This window comes from Larimichthys crocea, unplaced genomic scaffold (assembly GCF_000972845.2).
Source record: "Larimichthys crocea isolate SSNF unplaced genomic scaffold, L_crocea_2.0 scaffold428, whole genome shotgun sequence".
Classification (NCBI taxonomy): domain Eukaryota; kingdom Metazoa; phylum Chordata; class Actinopteri; family Sciaenidae; genus Larimichthys; species Larimichthys crocea.
This window is the reverse complement of record NW_020855560.1, coordinates 116,647-136,530: the sequence shown is the minus strand read 5'-3', so window position 1 is coordinate 136,530 and position 19,884 is coordinate 116,647. Positions and strand designations below refer to the sequence as shown.

Below are 19,884 nucleotides of genomic sequence, written 5' to 3'. Positions count from 1 at the left end.
ATCATGGCTTATTATGATGAGACACTTGCATTAAAAACATGGATTCGTAGTCTGGTGGTTTGAACTTATTTTAATTGTCCTCTGTCCCCCAGTCTGCCCCTCAAGCCTAACTCACACTGCACAACTGACCCCTGCAGGAAGAACACAGTAACACACTCAGGAGTGTTCATGTTCGTCACCTGTATAGTAACTGCATGCTGAACGTGAACAAAAAATTTTACACTGGATTTTCCTGTTGGACGTGTGTTTTTATCAGCACACTCTGACTCATAGAGTCTGGATAACTGGATGTCTTATATAAGAAATGATGTCACATTTAAATGATAATTTCAGGACCTGATGTTTCATAGACAGTGTTAAACATGTTTAGCTTTAGGCTTTTCAGTATATGTGCACTTACTTACACATTTTGTCTTTTTAAAATTGGGTGGATACATGCTTGGGCTTAATTATTAGGAAGGCAAGCTGACTAATGGTGAGATGATGACCACCAGCATCTGTAAACATACATGTCTTATTAATGCATGTTACTAACTAAACTTCTTCCCTGGAGTGTCTGTGCTCTGTCGTCCAGCAGGTTCTCATGGATCGTGGCTGCTGCTGTGATCCTGCACGACATACACTACATATATTATTACTGTCATTATTGCTATCATATCTCCATTACAGTTTATAGTTAATGATTTGCTGCTGCTGTGCATCTGTGTCTCTCTATCTCTATCACAGGTTCCACTGCTACTGTAATCATTTTATCATTAATTGTAATTCATTGTCATTTTGTCAGTCATTGTAATTGTACAATATGTTTGTGTTGATTTGTCCTGTACACGTGCCATCCATTGCACGTCTGTCCGTCCTGGAAGAGGGATCCCTCCTCTGTGGCTCTTCCTGAGGTTTCTTCCACATTTTTTCCCTGTTAAAGGTTTTTTGTGGGCAAGTTTTTCCTCACTCGAACCGAGGGTCTAAGGACAGAGGTTGTCACTCCCTGTACAGATTGTAAAGCCCTCAGAGGCAAATGTACTTTGTGACTTTGGGCTATACAAATAAAATTTGATTGATTGATTGATTTATGATGATAGGATAAAAATGAGTTTGGTTAGAACACAGCAGGCAAAGTGTGAGCAAAGAGAAATGTTTGATCTAAAAGTTATTTCAAAAACAATCCATGAGATGGCAGTAGCAGTCCATCTAACTGTTGGGAGGGATCACTGCAAAGTTTATGATGAGAAGAAATACTTCAGCTGTAAAATATCAATTTATATTTTAATCACACACAGGTGACCAACTACAGAGACATATTACTAAGATTGATCTCTCTTCTTTTTGATGGTGTTATGAACCAATTTAATTCCCTGCTCCTATCCAAGGTGTACACTGGAGTTCTAACACTATTTAACATCCGGGCCTCCAGATAGGTTTTTATTTGATATCTGCAATGTTTTTGCCATCTTCCTTACTGACATAATTCATTGTTTATATTTGAACTCTGTAGCCAAGTCAAGCCTGATTTCAAAAGTTTAACAGGTGTGTAAAATAAATACATTGATTTGTAAACCCCTTTTGACCAAAAACTTCAATTAAATCCAAGTTTTCAATCCAACACAGTATGAAGACAAGATATTAGATAAGCAACATATTTCAGTTCACTGAAATATGTTCACTGTTAACAGGTGATAGTATCATGAGTCATCATCAAGTATCAGAGTACGAATTAATGAATTCATGGAGTCCGCCATCTATAATTCATGTGTGTGTGTGTGTGTGTGTGTGTGTGTGTGTATATATTTGGACACACATTCTCATTCAGTGTTTTTTCTATATTTCTTTATTATTTTCTTCATTGCAGATTAACACTGAAGTTATGAAAACTATTAAATAAAAACAAAAACATGTAAACACATTTTTTGTTTGCCACATAATTTCATAAGCTGATGTCTTCTATGTTCATCTACATTGCATGTGATCACAATCAGTTTAAAATTACATAGGACACATTAACAATGAGAAATTAAAACAAAAATGACATCCATGATACATATGTAGATATATTTATAACATGGCCATTACAGTATTACATGGTAGTAATGTGCTTAATGTGTGTAATGATAGGACCATAAAAATGGATAGTACTTTAAAAAAACAATTCAAGTTATGCTTTACTTTTGAAAATACTACACATAACATGATCACCTGAGTATACTGTGAGGAGGATTCTTTAACATACCTATAGCTTTTTATCACCATGACTCCTCTAGGCCACAGTCAAATAGCATGGCATTACTGTTTTGGTTCACTCACAGCTGTGAGTGCTGCCATTTATACACATGCTAGCATGCTACTAGCTAGTACCTCAAGAGGTAGAGTAGGTCATCCACTAATCAGAAGGTTGCACTGTAAGCAATTGCTGTAAATTTACAGCCAATTTTCAACACTAAAATACTGTTTTCATGTTTAACAGTTTAGTACGATAGTTAACAATGCATTGTGGGCTTCTTAACTTGGAGCAACAGGACAGAGGCCGTAAACAGTATGCTGATGTTTTAAATTACAGGAAACTACAATATTTTTTGGAAATGTTCCAGAAGACGACGGCAGGATGCACAATCTAGTGGGCATGTGCTACATATCATCGGTCTTCATCACCATCATTCTGGTCTTGCATGTACAAAATTAAACGGTACCTTAAATAAAATCTTATTTTCTTTGCCTGTGGGTAGGCTATTGTATTTACATTTCCAAGAATGTTTGATATAACGCTCAGGAGTTTGTCTCGCTATATGTATCAGTGATGCTTAGATTTGAATAGGCTAGCCGAAACAATATTAGCGAGAGGCCAACATTGGCAGATGGAACTAGCAGGAAAATAGCATTAGGAAACTTGAATAATTATATCTTGCCCGGTAGTTAACAATTTATTTCAACCAAACCATAGGATTTTTAGAACATCACCTAGAGATAGTTTTGGTGAGTTTTATTTTGTTTGTGTCGTGTTGTTTGTAAAGTGTGTTTTACAATGAGTTAACAGAATTAAGCTAGTTCGGACAAGAGACACTTGAATCCTCAAGCCTTATAGGTGCTTAAGCAATTGTCTATAGCCCTGAGAATAATGAAGTTCTAATACTGATTGCATTTAAGACTGATATTTTAAGAAACTGCTAAATTGAGTTATTGTATTATCTACTGTGCCTGTCTACAGTAAACTGTGAAAAGTTAAAGTAACAACTTAAACAATATTACTGTAATTTCCAAATAATAGAAATATGCTGCATTTATTTTTTCTACAGACTACTACTGTAAAGTCAATTCACAGTATGAATACCGTAAAATTACAGTATATTGCTGGCGTCCCTGCTGTCAGCTCTTTACCGTAAATTATAGAAATACAGAAATATACCGTATTTTTGGTTTACAAATCATTTTACGGATGACTACCGTAAAAATTACGGTATATTGCTGGCGTCCCTGCTGCCAGATCTTTACTGTTATTTTACAGGAAAATTATTTACAGTGTTGCTGTTTGATGGTTGGACTGCTTCAGTGTGTAAGTGTGACATGCATTGTAAAAGAACTTTGAGTGGTCAGAAGACTCACAGTCCACTTCCAGTGCTATCTCAATACACCTAACATTTTAACAGTCACTCAACTGGCTGAATTTATACAGTGTTTTGCTTTGCTTTGCAGTGGGCGGATCTGGGGATTGACACTGGGATTAATGGATGACCAGCTTCACCAGTTTGTGAATTAAGAATTTAAGTGAATAAAATACTTTAAAAACAATGACGCTTTCATTCTCATGCTAATAACACAATGTGAAAAAGAACTTTGAGTGGTCTGGACAATTGGCTACCTTAACAAGGTGAAGTTTTTAATATCTTGCAAACCCATTTAGTAGGGTTAAGTCTTCCTGAGTATGGATGCCTGTTTTTAAACAACAGGCTACAATGTGGCTTCTTCACTTTGTGGATGGTTTGCTATTTGCTATGGAAGGGCATAATGCTTTGGGAGGGCTCCTTCTTTTGCCTGTTAATCCATCCAACATACATTTTTCATATGGTGTAGTAAAATCAAGGAGGCTTTTAAAATCAAAATTTAGATTTAACTTTAACGACAACTGTCCGTCTCTGTATTATTTTATTCTATGTATAAGATTAGGAATAAAATTGCCGTTAACGTGTGTTCTGAATCCATTAAAGTCATTCACTTCTTATTTTCCTCTCCCTTCATTCACGCCTGTTTCTTGGAGCGCCCCTTGAATGTGTCCATGAGGTTGAAAGCTCCGAGATACTGGCCCAGCAGAATGCCCTGCTTCATGGGGAGGATGCTGTGGAGAGAAATACAAGACAGAAATTAGTAAGTCATTAGACCGTTTCGCTGGTCCCCATGTCTTTGAGCATTCAGGTTAGTTTTAGTAAAGAGTTGGATTCAGATTTAAAACCAACTTTAGATGATAGCGAGAGAAGACTAAGGCTAGTTTATTTTGGACTTGAGCATAAATATATAAAATGCAGTATGGCAAAATTGGGCTGCATGTTGCTGTATTTTTGTGTATGTGCAACCAAACCACTGAGGGAACCACTGAGTATCACATCAAACATTAAAAAAAAAGTAAAATAGTCCCAAGCAATATTGACAGTGTGCCTCGTGCTTTGCACACTAATACAAATATATATGAAAGTCCTCTAGTGCTTCGCCGAAGGGAAAGAAGTAAGAGGTGTCCCTGACAAAGTTGCGCTGGGTACTTTTCACCACCCTCTGCAGAACTTTCCTGTCCGAGACAGAGCTGTAGCCAAACTGGCCAAACTGGTCAACATGATCTTGATGGTCCAGCTGTAAAATTTCACCAGAAACTGAGACAGAATGTGTCTTTTTGAGTCTCCTCAAAAACAAGAGATGCTGGTGAGCCGTCTTGACGGTGGTCCACCATGTGAACACACAGTGTCCACATCTTCACATGTGCTGAGGGTAGGAATTGTTGTTGAAATGCTCCTCTGTCCTTGTGGCTAAGCCCTTCCTAAGTGGCTAAGCCCTTCGTGTGTCCTGATCTGAAAAGCAGTGTTGTGTGTCTTCAGCAGTAGGCAGACCTCTCTGTTCATGTACAGCTTCTGATTAGGGACCACTGTCATTTTTTTTGAAGGTGGTGACACTATTACTATTATGTTAGTGTTCATAAAGCCCAGAACAGAGGAGGCATAGAAAACAATGTCTGTGTGGGAGTCCAGAGTGCCAAACACAGTCTGTTTTTTTTTTCTTTTCAAACCAATGCTGTCGTACAGAGTCTGCTCTCTCTGGCTGCACTTCAATAGTCCTCACATGTTTAGCTTTGTAGGCCTAATGTGACATAATGTCCATGATTTCCAAATGTGGACTGTATGCAATCTTGTTGGTTTGCAGTGCAATGTGTAATGCAGTGCTGGATGAGGGATCCATCATCTGCATTCCGTTATGGTTTTTGAACTTATCTGCAGAGATTTCTCTGGATTCTCTGAATCTTTTAATATCATGGACTGTAAATGGTTAAACCTCTAAATGAAATTAAATATGGTTTTAAACTAAAGTGTATTACAAACTATAGGGAGTGCTGTACTTCAGTATGTCATTTGGAATCATAACTAAGCCTTTCTATGACCATAATTATCACTTATTGATTGCTTTACCTAACACGTGTTTTCTAAGCATTCATCATCATCATCAAATTTTATTTGTATAACCCAAGTTCACAAAACACATTTTGCCTCGGAGGGCTTTACAATCTGTACAGGGAGTTACAGCCTCTGTCCTTAGACCCTCGGTTCGAGTGAGGAAAAACTTGCCCACAAAAAACCTTTAACAGGAAAAAAAAAAAGGTGGAAGAAACCCAGGAAGAGGTGGAACCTGTGATGGAGATAGAGAGACACAGATGCACAGCAGCAGCAAACACTAACTATAAACTAACTATAAACTGTAATGGAGATATGGTAACAATAATGACTAAAATAATAGTCATTATTGTACAGTAACAATATATGTAGTGGACATCGTGCAGGACCAAAGCAGTAACCACGATCCATAAGAACTTGCTGGACGAGAGTGCACAGAAACTCTGGGAAGAAGTTTAGTTAGTAATATGCATTAATGTGACATGTATGTTTACAGATGGTGATGGAGAGAGAGAGAGAGAGAGAGAGAGAGAGAGAGAGAGAGAAGGTGAGAGAGAGAGAGAAAAGGTTTGAATAGAGTGTTCAGTAAAGGGAGATGTGACTACATCTTCAACCAATACCTTCCCTGACTAGGCACAAGATAGAGGGAGAGAGAAAGAGAGAGAGAGAGAGAGAGAGAGAGAGAGAGAGGCCTGAATCAAGCTGTACAGGGTATTAACAACATTTTTGACAATGCAGTAGGGTTATCCAATCTGAAACGGTATCAACATCACAAATCAAAGAAATCAGCCAATAAAAAGTGGTTTGATACAGACTGCAGACATCTGAGAAAAACACTCAGAAATTTATCAAATCAAAAACACAGACAACCTGACAACCCCAAGCTCCGCATCCAATATTGGGAAACATTGAAAATATACAGAAGAACCCTCAGAACTAAAAGGGTGCACCATGCGCAGCACCAACTGAATGAAATTGATAAGTCCGTTGACTCAAATGATTTCTGGAAAAAAAGGCAATCAGCAAACCACACAAAGAAGAATTGGCTATTCAAAATGGTGACATTTGGAAAGGAGATAAGGAGAAAGGAATCATAACACCAATCTTTAAAAATGTAAATAAATTTGACCCAAACAATTACAGAGGCTTATGTGTCAGCAGCAACCTGGGGAAGGTATTCTGCAGCATCCTAAACAGCCGACTGCAAGACTTCCTCAGCGAACATAACGTAATGAGCAAGAGTCAAATTGGATTTACACCACGACACCTAACTGCTGACCACATCTACACCCTTTACATTCTCATTAACAAACATGTTCATCAAAACAAGAACAAATTTTTCTCTTGTTTTGTAGACTTCAAAAAAGCATTCGACTCAATCTGGCATAGTGGTCTGTTCCTAAAGTTAATTGAAAAAGGTATAGGGGGGGAAATCTATGACATAATTAAAACATAAATAATAAATGTGCTGTGAAGATCAACAACATGGAAACAGATTTATTCCTCCAAAGCAGAGGGGTGAAACAGGGCTGCAGTCTCAGCCCCACCCTGTTTAACATTTATATTGATGAATTCAATCACTTGAACAATCAGATATCCCTGGCCTCACTCTCTCTGACACAGATATTAAATGCCTACTTTTTGCAGATGATCTAATACTGTTAACTCCATCTAAAGAGGCAGCAACAGCAACTAGATCATCTGCAAAATTTATGTGAGACCTGGCCCCTGACAGAGAAGACGAGGATTATGGTCTTCCAAAATTGACCCAGATGTCAGGGAAACCCAAACCAAAAGTTCTTACTGGGCTCTGCTGACATTGAACACACACATAACTATACATATTTAGGACTCAAAATTAGCTCTAGGAAATTTTAATCTGGCCATTAATGAACTCAGAGACAAGGGAAGAAGGGCTTTTTACGCCTTAAAAAAGTCTTCAATTATTGATATAACCATTAGAATCTGGTTTAAAATATTCCACTCTATAATTGAACCTATTATACTGTGTGGTAGTGAAGTATGGGACCCTCTTATGAATCAAATGGAAAAATGGGACAAACACCCAATCGAAAGCCTACATACTGAGATCTGTAAGAGCATTCTCGGAGTCCAAAGGAACACCCCCAACAATGGATGTCGAGCTGAATTAGGACAATTTCCCCTTTTAATTCTGATACAAATAAGAGCCATCAAATTCTGCCAACACCTCAAAGCCAGCGAGCCCAGCTCCTACCACTACAAAGCCCTGCAATGCCAAGAGGAGTGCAAAGAAGGGAGTCCCCTCAGCCAGCTGGTCCACCGGCTCAGTGCCAACAGCACAGGGCACCAAGACCGCGCTCACACAATCCGGTCCCACCAAATCATAACTAAAGAAAAAGACAATTACATCAACTATTGGACATCTGCAACCAAAACCCAAAGCAAACTCCAGTGCTATTTTTCCCTAAACAGACAATACTCCATGGCAGATTATCTGAGCCGTGTAACCGACCCCAGACTAAGGAAAACGTTGGCTATGTACAGACTCAGCAACCACAGCCTGGCCGTAGAGAGAGGCAGACACAGACAGACCTGGCTGCCCAGAGAAGACAGACTGTGCACCCACTGCACACAATACAAGGTGGAGACAGAGCTGCATTTCCTAACCACCTGCCAACTATACCAAGACATCAGAGACATATACTTCCCATAAATTACAAACGCCCAGAAAGGCTTTGAGACACTAGACCCTATCCAAAAACATACCTGCTGGGTGAAGTACAGCAATGTGCAAACATAGCTGCAAGAGAGAGAGAGGGAGAGAGGGAGTGAAAAAAAGGAAAGTCTTAAGCCTACTCTTTAAAAGTGTTGACCGTGTCTGCCTCCCGAACCCAGAAAGGTAGTTTGTTCCACAGAAGAGAAGCTTGATAGCTGAAAGCTCTGACTCCCAATCTACTTTTGGAGACTATAGGAACCACAAGGAACCCAGCATCCTGAGAGCGCAGTGTTCTAGAGGGGTAGTAAGGTATTATGAGCTCTTTAAGATATGATGATCATAATCAGATATTAATTCATTGACTTAAACAGCTTTAGAGGACAAGGACCTGATATTTAAGAGTCCACATATCCGTCCGTCCGTCTTCTTCCGCTTTATCCGTTTTTATCGGGTCGCGGGGGCAGCAGCTTTAGCAGGGAGGCCCAGACTTCCCTCTCCCCAGCCACTTCTGCCAGCTCTCCCAGGGGGACCCCAAGGCGTTCCCAGGCCAGCCGAGAGACATAGTCCCTCCAGCGTGTCCTGGGTCTTCCCCGGGGCCGCCTCCCGGAGGGACGTGCCCGGAACATCTCACCAGGGAGACGTCCAGGAGGCATCCTCACGAGATGCCCGAGCCACCTCAGCTGGTTCCTCTCGATGCGGAGGAGCAGCGGTTCTACTCTGAGCTCCTTGCGGATGGCCGAGCTTCTCACCCTATCTCTAAGGGAGAGCCCAGCCACCCTGCGAAGGAAGCTCATTTCGGCCGCTTGTATTCGCGATCTCATTCTTTCGGTCACTACCCAAAGCTCGTGACCATAGGTGAGGGTAGGAACGTAGATCGACTGGTAAATCGAGAGCTTCGCCTTTCGGCTCAGCTCCTTCTTCACCACGACGGACCGGTGCAGAGTCCGCATCACTGCAGAAGCCGCACCGATCCGCCGGTCGATCTCCCGTTCCATCCTTCCCTCACTCGTGAACAAGACCCCGAGATACTTGAACTCCTCCACTTGAGGCAGGATCTCATCCCCGACCCGGAGACTGCACTCCACCCTTTTCCGGCTGAGAACCATGGCCTCGGATTTGGAGGTGCTGATTCTCATCCCAGCCGCTTCACACTCGGCTGCAAACCGCTCCAGAGAGAGCTGAAGGTCACGATCCGATGAAGCCAACAAGACTAGATCGTCCGCAAAAAGCAGCGACCCAATCCTAAGGCCACCGAATCGCAGCCCCTCGACGCCCTGGCTGCGCCTAGAAATCCTGTCCATAAAAGTTATGAACAGAACCGGTGACAAAGGGCAGCCCTGGCGGAGTCCAACTCCCACGGGAAACAGGTCCGACTTACTGCCGGCAATGCGGACCAAGCTCTGGCACCGAGAGTAAAGGGACCGGATAGCCCGTATCAATGGGTCCGGAACCCCATACTCCCGGAGCACCCCCCACAGGACCTCCCGAGGGACACGGTCGAACGCCTTCTCCAGGTCCACAAAACACATGTAGACTGGTTGGGCGAACTCCCATGCACCCTCCAGGGCCGCGCTAAGGGTATAGAGCTGGTCCACAGTTCCACGGCCAGGACGAAAACCACACTGCTCCTCCTGGATCCGAGGTTCGACAATCTTGCGGACCCTCCTCTCCAGGACCCCCGAAAAGACCTTCCCGGGGAGGCTGAGGAGTGTGATCCCCCTATAGTTGGAGCACATCCTCCGGTCCCCCTTTTTGAAGAGGGGAACCACCACCCCGGTCTGCCAGTCCAGAGGCACTGCCCCCGATGTCCACGCGATGTTGCAGAGACGTGTCAACCAAGACAGCCCCACAACATCCAGAGCCTTGAGGAACTCCGGGCGGACCTCATCCACCCCCGGGGCCTTGCCACCGAGGAGTTTTTTGACTACCTCAGCGACCTCAGCCCCAGAGATGGGCGAGACCACCACGGGGTCCCCAGACTCTGCCTCCTCAACGGAAGACGTGCTGGTGGGATTGAGGAGGTCTTCGAAGTATTCCCTCCACCGACCCAAGACGTCCCCAGTCGAGGTCAGCAGCACACCGTCCCCACTGAACACAGTGTTGATAGTGCACTGCTTCCCCCGCCTGAGCCGCCGGATGGTGGTCCAGAACCTCCTCGAAGCCGTTCGAAAGTCGCTCTCCATGGCCTCACCGAACTCCTCCCACGCCCGAGTTTTTGCCTCCGCAACCGCCGAGGCCGCATTCCGCTTGGCATGTCGATACCCGTCAGCTGCTTCAGGACTCCCACAGGCCAAAAAGGTTCTGTAGGCCTCCTTCTTCAGCTTGACGGCATCCCTCACCGCCGGTGTCCACCAGCGGGTTCGGGGGCCACCGCCACGACAGGCACCGACCACCTTACGGCCACAGCTCCGGTCGGCCGCCTCGACAATGGAGGAACGGAACAAGGTCCACTCGGACTCAATGTCCCCCGCCTCCCCCGGGACATGAGCGAAGCTCTCCCGGAGGTGGGAGTTGAAACTCTTTCTGACAGGAGATTCAGCCAGACGTTCCCAACAAACCCGCACAGAACGTTTGGGCCTGCCAGGTCTGACTGCCATCCTCCCCCACCATCGGAGCCAACTCACCACCAGGTGGTGATCAGTTGACAGCTCCGCCCCTCTCTTCACCCGAGTGTCCAAAACATGTGGCCGCAAGTCCGACGACACGACCACAAAGTCGATCATCGAACTACGGCCGAGGGCATCCTGGTGCCAAGTGCACATATGGACACCCTTATGCTTGAACATGGTGTTTGTTATGGACAATCCATGACGTGCACAGAAGTCCAATAACAGAACACCACTCGGGTTCAGATCAGGGGGGCCGTTCCTCCCAATCACGCCCCTCCAGGTCTCACTGTCGCCGCCCACGTGAGCATTGAAGTCCCCCAGGAGGACGAGGGAGTCCCCAGAGGGAGCGCTCTCCAGCACCCCCTCCAAAGACTCCAAAAAGGGTGGGTACTCTGAACTGCCATTCGGTGCATAAGCACAGACGACAGTCAGGACCCGTCCCCCCACCCGAAGGCGAAGGGAGGCTACCCTCTCGTCCACCGGGGTGAACCCCAACGTACAGGCGCCGAGCCGGGGGGAAACAAGCAGTCCCACCCCCGCTCTGCGCCTCTCGCCGGGGGCAACTCCAGAGTGGTAGAGCGTCCAGCCCCTCTCAAGGAAACTGGTTCCGGAACCCACGCTGTGCGTCGAGGCGAGCCCGACTATATCTAGCCGGTACCTCTCAACCTCGTGCACCAGCTCAGGCTCCTTCCCCGCCAGAGAGGTGACGTTCCACGTCCCCAGAGCCAGCTTCTGCAGCCGGGGGTCGGACCGCCAGGGTCCCCGCCTCCGACTGCCGCCCATGAGTCCACATATAATTTCTCTTATTCTGGACTGTTGGTGATGTTGATTTAATTTTTATTACGTTTATATGATGAACTCCTCTTCTGTTTGTTTTATCTTTAAATAATGTAGGTGGACGGGGGACAGACACAGTCTCTATACTAAAGGACAGAGTGGGCAGCTGCTCTAATGAATGTCAAGTTTTGGTCGACTAATAAACTTGGCCATATTTCTAGATATGGAGCTGCTTCATCCAAAGTGGGATGGATGCAATCTCTCCTAATCAGACCAGGTTTTCCCCAGAAAGGTGTCCAATTATCTATGAAGCCCACATCGTTTGCTGGACACCACCTCGACAGCCAGCGGTGGAATGACGACATGCGGCTATACATGTCATCAGTGGTCACATTGGCTAGGGGTCCAGAGAAAACTACGGAGTCCGACATCGTTTTGGCATATGCACACACCAATGACACATTAATTTTAGTGACCTCCGATTGGTGTAACCAGGTGTCATTACCGCTGACGTGAATAAGAATCTTACTGTATCTACGTTTATCTTTCTAAACATTAGACCTGATGTCTCCCGCTCTAGCCGCCGGGATGCATTTAACCATAGCCCCCGGTGCCGCTAACTTCACGTGTCCCAAACTGGAGCCACTAATGACCAGAGTTGGCCTCTTACCGGGTGTGTCGTTGAGTGGGGAATGATACGTGGAGCAGTTGGTGGTGTACCATGGGCTTCATTTTGGGATTATGCCTCTTTCGGGTCACCCAGCCTCCCGGGTGCTCGGGAACTGCCGGGGGATGGCTAGCTGAAGCTACCTTTCGGTGGTACCGCACCGGCTACAGGGGACTTGCTAACTACAGCAGCTACTGACTGTTTGGTGGTGCAGTACCATGCCTCTAATTCACAGAGCCTTGCCTCCAAAGCAACAAATAAACTACAAATAAAATACATTCCACAACTTCCCCAGTCTTATTTAAACCGTCGGCCTGATGCCTTCCAGTATCTCTTCCTAAATCAGGCCATGTTAGCAGCTTTTGGATGACTAACAATACTCTGTCTAACAATGAATGTCTTCAAAGAGGGAGCAAAGACAAAGCTGGATAATACAACACATTATTAAAAGCTTGAATACAATGAGCTTTTATGTAAAATTAACAGAGGTGACAGGCGAGGCACTATCTCCAATTGTGTAAGCTGTGTTCCAAAGACGAAAAGCTTTCTAATAGAGAATACTGGCTCTGTCCTCAGACAAATGGACCAGAGAAAGAAAAAAGAACAAAGAGAGAAGACATCTCCGAATGCTCTCGTATCAAACGTAATCATAGGGCAAAACAATTCAGCTGAAGCACTGAGGATTTTAGGCACAGTTATCAGAAACAGTGCATTTTCATTTCCATTACAATCTTACTGCAAATATATTACACATTAATCATTCCAGTTTTTGGATTTCAAGTGATGGAAGTGCTATCATTGATTCACATTGCAGTACTTCTAATAGAGCTATGCAGAGTGATGTTTTACGGGACCATAAGCATAACAAACTCCTAAAAACTGGATGTAATAAAAACATTACGTTAACACATCCCAATACTGTGACCTGAAAACTGATTTTTGCCAAAACAGGCAATAACAGGAACTTGAATAACAGCATATGCACTGAGCTGTGTTCAGATGACTTCAGATGCACTGAGCTGTGTTCAGATGACTGTGTTCAGATGACACTGCTACAAAACTCTCCAACTCACTGTAATGTGAGCTGTAACAATCAAATTAAATCCATCATAAACCTGGTAAGGACTGGTAAATAACAAGAGGGCTGCTGAGAGATAAGCTTTAGGAGATGGGACAACGTTATTGTTTTGAAAGTCAGAACTCAGTCTCAAGTCTTGACTATTAAGTTCAAGTCCTAGATGTTGTCCTTGATGTCACTGGATCTGGACTGGATTTCTTTTTTTTTTTTCTTGGGAGCAAGGAAATCATTTGGTGCGTTGCAGGTTGGTGATGCCAGTCAATAATGCAATCCTGGTGGCAAGAATAATTGCATTTCCTGCAGTCTGCTGCCCACCTACACAAAGCAGGTTAACAGCTCAGCACACTTGTGTTCCGTAATATTTTGGTCACTTTATCTGGTAAAGGGCATTCCGATATAAACTCCTGTCATGTTTTGCATCTACTTTTATTACTTTTAAACCAGCTTATAATTTTTAAATATTGTTTACCAAATATGGTATAGTAATACGTAGTTAGGAAAGTAACATTTTTATGGTGCAGTCTTAGATCTGAGGGTAGAGGTTCTTCCTGAAGCCTTCCTCCTGACCATAGCAGTGAGAAAGGCTGTTATCCAGTCATCCTAGTCAAAATATTACATTTAACTACAGACACATGATGACCACCCCATGGCGTTCCCTGAAACAGTGTTCTATGTTTGTACCAATTATTCTGAAATCATTTATTGTAATTGTACAATATGTCTCTGTTGATTTGTTGCATGTCTGTCCGTCCTGGGAGAAGGATCCCTCCTTTGTGGCTCTTCCTGAGATTTCTTTCACCTTTTTTCCCCTGTTAAAAGGTTTTTTTGTGGGCTTTTTCCTCGCTCGAACCGAGGGTCTAAGGACAGAGGGTGTCACTCCCTGTACAGATTGTAAAGCCCTCCGAAGCAAATGTACTTTGTGATTTTGGGCTATACAAACAAAATTGATTTGATTTAATTCTAATTCTAATTTTACTTTTAGTTTAGACAATGCACTGCAATGGCAGTTAATCAGATGGATTTGTGCTGTATTTTGACCAAAACCACTACTGTCAGCTATTTTTGATATGTATGGGTGAGTTTATTAGTCATTGAGTGTGCCTGAAAGAGCACACTCTTTAAAACCTCTCAGGCTTATTCTTATTATTCGTCTTCCGTTTCTTCCGTGTTTTTTTCGGTTCGCTTCTCCTCCCAGAGTTTTTGTCGCACATACACAAAACGGGTATCAAAACGACAGGCTCGGCCGGGAATCGATGGCTATGTCTTTTCTAAGAGTTTCGGCAAACGGTTTTGCCAAAAATCCAGAAAAACGAAGCCAAAAAATTAATGGGTGTGTATTGCGAGAACTTTCCAGAGCTAGAGTGAGTGATGTCATCGCTAGAGTGGAGAGGGGAGAGAACAATCAGTGAAAAAATAAAACGGATTTCACTACCGTGGACTCAAATGCCCCACTACAGACACGATTTCTACATAGAAACGTAGCAAAATTTGTTGTATCACTCACATTCGCCTGCCAAAGCTGTCAGACATATAGTTTTGGCTCCATACAGGCTGATTGATCGACTACTCCCCACCAAAGCCTCATATACTCCAATGTTATTTTGAGGATAGAATTTTCTGAAAGGAGCAGGGAGCAATTGTGCTTTCTCTGACTCCTACGGCCAAAGTTTATATAATTTTCGCCTGAAACTTGGCACAGACATTATACACAAGACGAGCATTCTTCTGGTCATTTCAGATTTTGGTTTGATGCATACCTTATAGGTTTTTTTTGGCCACCTTCGAGGGGGATCATTCAGACATATACTGTGCATTTAGGGGGACAGACAGGCTGCATGCAGCACCTGTGACTAATTACTCTGACCTGCAGCTCACCCTGGTTGCTTGGCAACCTCAAGCATGCATCTCTCACAAACACAAACACATAGATAGACAGGCAGACACAACACACACACACACAGGCAGACAGACAGGCGACCACACACACACACACACCACACACCACACACACACAGTCAGAGGAGCAGACGCAGTCTGTAATCCCACCTGACGCAGGTTCACTTTTCGCCGAAGCCTCTAGAAGGAGCAAGAGGAAGCATGTTCTGGACACGGTCTTAATGTCAGGACGGAGAAAACAGAAAAGTGGATAAACTGGAAAAAAGTGATTAAAACTCGGAAAAAACCAAGGAGGAATCTCCGCGAGACCCCGACCTGCAGGAGTGCAGTTGGAGGATTCGCTCGGGTGAAGAATCGCAGCGGTGAGAGATCGTCCTGCTGTGCTAATGCTAAATGCTAAAACGCTAATGCTACAAGCTAAACGGCTAGTCCGTGAGCTAACACTAGCCTCAATGCTATATCGGGAGCGCTAGCTCCGGGGCTAATCAGCACTGCTAGTCACACCAAGTATTGATGAAGAAGCTCTGATGTAACAATTTTGTCTGCTTTTACTTGAGTTTGGTGTGCTATGTGTGTGACTGTGACCATATTTGTTATTTTAAGCACATTAAGTTATGGTTTCTTACTGTGAACATTACAAGAGTTTACATTTTGGTTATTTGTGTATGTATGTCTATGTAAATAGCATATATATATATATGTGATGGTACTGTTAGAAAAATAATCATTTGGTATCATAATATACTTTGAATTATTTACCTTTTGCTTCTGAGAAATTGTGATCTTATTTTGCAATACAAGTTGTTAAAGCACTTATTCTCTACGAATTAGGAACAATTTAAAGTGATTCATAGTTTAGATCTGAGAAATTGAAGAAATATGTTCTGATCCTACTTATTGTTGGTCAGGTTTTTGAGGAAACCCTTGGATTTCGATAGAGCCTGTCTGGAGGACGGAGCCAGAGAGAGACGCTTGATGGCGAGCCGGACCCTGGAGGATCGTAGACGTACACCGCGCGGAATTGAATCCTTTTGCTCACTTTTACACATACACACACACCCACACAATCGTGTGGCTGGACTGACACCTAAAGGGTGCATATATAGTGAAGTGAACAGAACAATAAGAAAAAACACGTGCAGCTGCGAAAACTTTTTATTTTGTTTATTATTTTCTATACCTACCCGGGTAAGGTTGTTGTATGTATTTCATGTGGTTTATTATTCTCCCCAGCTTCATATTAAAATAGGGGAGCATTGTTCTCATTAACAAAAAGAGCCACAGTGTCGTGTCGTTCATGTGCATCGGTTGGTTACACCTGGGCTCCGTAGCCGAATTTAAATCTTCTGTTTCTTATTCTGGCCATTAGTTCAAGTTATTATTATCATTACTAATACTTTTCTGCTTCAGAAGGGTTACACTAATATTAACTGTTAGCCCATCAACGCTAACATGTTAATGCTAAAATGCTAATACTAACATGCTAATGTTAACATGCTAACATGCTAATGTTAACATGTTAATGTTAACTGCTAGCCCATCAGCGTTAACATGCTAATGTTAACATGCTAATGTTAACTGTTAGCCCATCAGTGCTAACATGCTAATGCTAACATGCTAATGCTAACATGTTAATGTTAACTGCTAGCCCATCATCGTTAACATGCTAATGCTAAAATGCTAATTTTAACATGCTAACTGCTAGCTAAAAATGCTAATGCTAATAGCTAGCAGTAAGCGCTAGCTGCTCCTGTGTCTAAATAAACATGTTAAAAATGACTGTTTGAGGTGTGCTTTTTGAATACAGACCCCCAGCAACAGCCCACTCGTCACTCTCAAAATTTCTTTTCTAGTACTGAATTTGATGAGCAGTGTCAGTAATAATGTATGGGGACGACGGGGCCAGAGTCAGGCACACTCAAAATTTCTTTAGAAATTTTTCTAGTTATTACACATTATTTCTGCTTTAGTCCCTAACTTCATATCTTGTTCTCTTGTACCTACATTTATATAAGAATGTACTGATCTGGTCATTTCCTGCAGGCCATAGTCTACAGCATTAAGAAGTCAACTAGAAAATTTCTAAAGAAATTTTGAGTGTGCCTGACTCTGGCCCCGTTGCCCCCATACATTATTACTGACACTGCTCAGCAAATTCAGTATTAATACAACAGGCTGTGTCATCATTGCCTTTTTAATGGGCTCTTATTTTGAAAGGTCTCTTATTTTGAAAAAACTGAATCCTGTGTGTGTGTGCGTGCATGTCTGCTTGTTCTGTGTGTGTGTGTGTCTGCCTGTCTGTCTGTCTGTGTGTGGTGTGTCTGTCTCTCTATCTATGTGTCTGTGTTTGTGTCTGCGAGAAACAAGGATAAAATGGCCGACATTAAAGTGGATCAATCAGTGTGTAGTGAGCCAAAACTATAACAGAGACAGCTTCAACAGTGTTATCACTGCGACCACCGCAAATTTTCCTACGTTTTGAGGGTATAATCATGTCTGTAGCTGTGCATTTGAGGCCACAATCACAGTTTACAAATTTATTTTTTGATGACTTTTTCTCTCCCTCTCCACTCTAGTGATGACATCACGCATTCTAGCTCTCGAAAGTTCTCGCAATACACCCCCAATTTATTTTTGGCATGATTTTTGGCGATTTTTGGCAAAACTTTTAGGAAAGTCATAGCACACCATTCCTGGCTGAGCCGGTCGTTTTTATACCCGTTTTGTGTGTGTGCGACAAAAACTCTGGGAGGAGTAGCGAACCGAAAAAACCACGGAAGAAACGGAAAAATAAGTGGAAGAATAAGCCCGAGAGGTTTTAAAGAGTGTGCTCTTTGAGGCACACTCAACTAGAAAATGTGTGTGTCTCTGTGTGTGTGTGTCTGTGTGTGTCTCTGTGTCTGTGTGTTTTACATCACAAAATGTTGAAGAACTATTTAACTAATGTGTGTGTGTGTCTGTCCTAAATGAGTTGAATCAAAAAAAAAAGTTGAATACAAGTTTAATATTACAAGATCTTGTTGAAATGTGTAGTTTGAATGAAGTCTGTAGTAGTAGGAGAAGTAATTTAAAGTGTAGAAGGATTGTAGAGACTGTCATGAGACTGTCCTGAGACTCACCTGTCCAGGTGTGCAGCTTAGCCTGTATTGATCGTAGATCAGCAGATTTTTATTGTTTGAACACGATGATGTCGATCTGTTTACTGAGCATCTGTTCAGTGTGTGTGTGTCTGTGTGTGTGTGTGTCTGTGTGTGTATGTGTGTGTGTGTGTGTGTGTGCGTGCATGCTTGTGTATGTAGAAATGTTCTAAAAGAGTTGAATCTAAAAAAAACGTTGAATACAAGTTTAATAGTACAAGATCTGTTGAAATGTGTAGTTTGAATGAATTCTATAGTAAAGGAGAAGTAGTTTAAATTGTAGGTCTGTAGAAAGATTTGAAGTTTGTATGATGTATTTGTATTTGTATTTTAATCTGAACTAAAGGAGAAGTAGTTTAAATTGTAGGTCTGTAGAAAGATTTCAAGTTTGTATGATGTATTTGTATTTTAATCTGTAGTAGTAGTAGAAGTAGTTTAAAGTGTAGGAGGATTGTAGAAGGTTAGTGTAGAAGTAAAATGAGCTGAATGTTGTGATATAATTTTTATTTTTGTAGTACAAAATTTGTGGAAGTAGATGAGAGCTGTTAAGAAGAGTTTTAAGACTTTTATTTTGAAGGGACTCTTATTTTGAAGGGAGTCTTGGGGGAGTTTTGTCTTATTGTGTGTCAATCTGTGCCTGTGCCTCTGTGTGTGTGTGCCTGTGTGTGTGTCTGAGTAATTAGTGACAGCTGCGCATGCTCAGTCCCTCTCCCTGTGACCCTCTGACACAAAAGCTTCAAATGAAGTCCCTCGAAGAGGTTGCATAGGACATGGCATAAGGTGTCCAAACTGAAATCCGAAATGACCAGAAGAATGCTCTTGTGGATCATGTCTGTGCCAAGTTTCAGGCGAAAATTGTATAAACTTTGGCCGTAGGAGTCAGAGAAAGCACAGGTGCTGCCTCCTCCTTCCGGAAAGATCCGGAAAGAGTGAATAAGGCTCGATCAATTAGCGCGTAGCGAGCCAAAAGTATAATAGAGACAGCTTCAACAGTGTTATCACTGCGACCACCTCGAATTTTCCTACGTTTTGATGGTATAATTATGTCTGTAGCTGTGCATTTGAGGCCACCATAGTCAAAAAGTTTTATTTTTTCACTGATCGTTTTCCCTCCACTCCCCTCTAGCTGATGATGTCATCACTCTAGGAAACCACATACACACTCATTATAAACGCAGAATTTGAGTAAAAACCTGCTCAACTTTGAGCCATGACAGTTTAAAAATGGTAAAGGATTTTGAAAAAAGTTAAATACGAGTTTAATAGTTGAAGAGTTTGTGTACAATTTGAAATTTGAATGAAGTCTGTAGTAGTAGTAGAAGTTGTTGAAATTGTAGAATGTTTGTAGAAGTTTTGGAGAATTATTTGAAGTTTGTGTAATGTATT

The 19,884-nt window shown here is 42.7% G+C and overlaps 1 protein-coding gene across 1 annotated transcript in view; it reads right to left on the bottom strand.

Moving 5' to 3' along the window:
• Positions 1 to 1,802: 1,802 nt before the first annotated feature.
• LOC104939798 (short chain dehydrogenase/reductase family 16C member 5) overlaps positions 1,803 to 19,884 on the bottom strand; it is an 88,161-nt gene continuing 70,079 nt past the window's right edge. Inside the window, exon 7 of the mRNA XM_027276536.1 lies at positions 1,803 to 4,321. Coding sequence (XP_027132337.1) covers positions 4,225 to 4,321 — 97 coding nt within the window. The 3' untranslated portion in view covers positions 1,803 to 4,224. The remainder of the gene's footprint in view (positions 4,322 to 19,884) is intronic.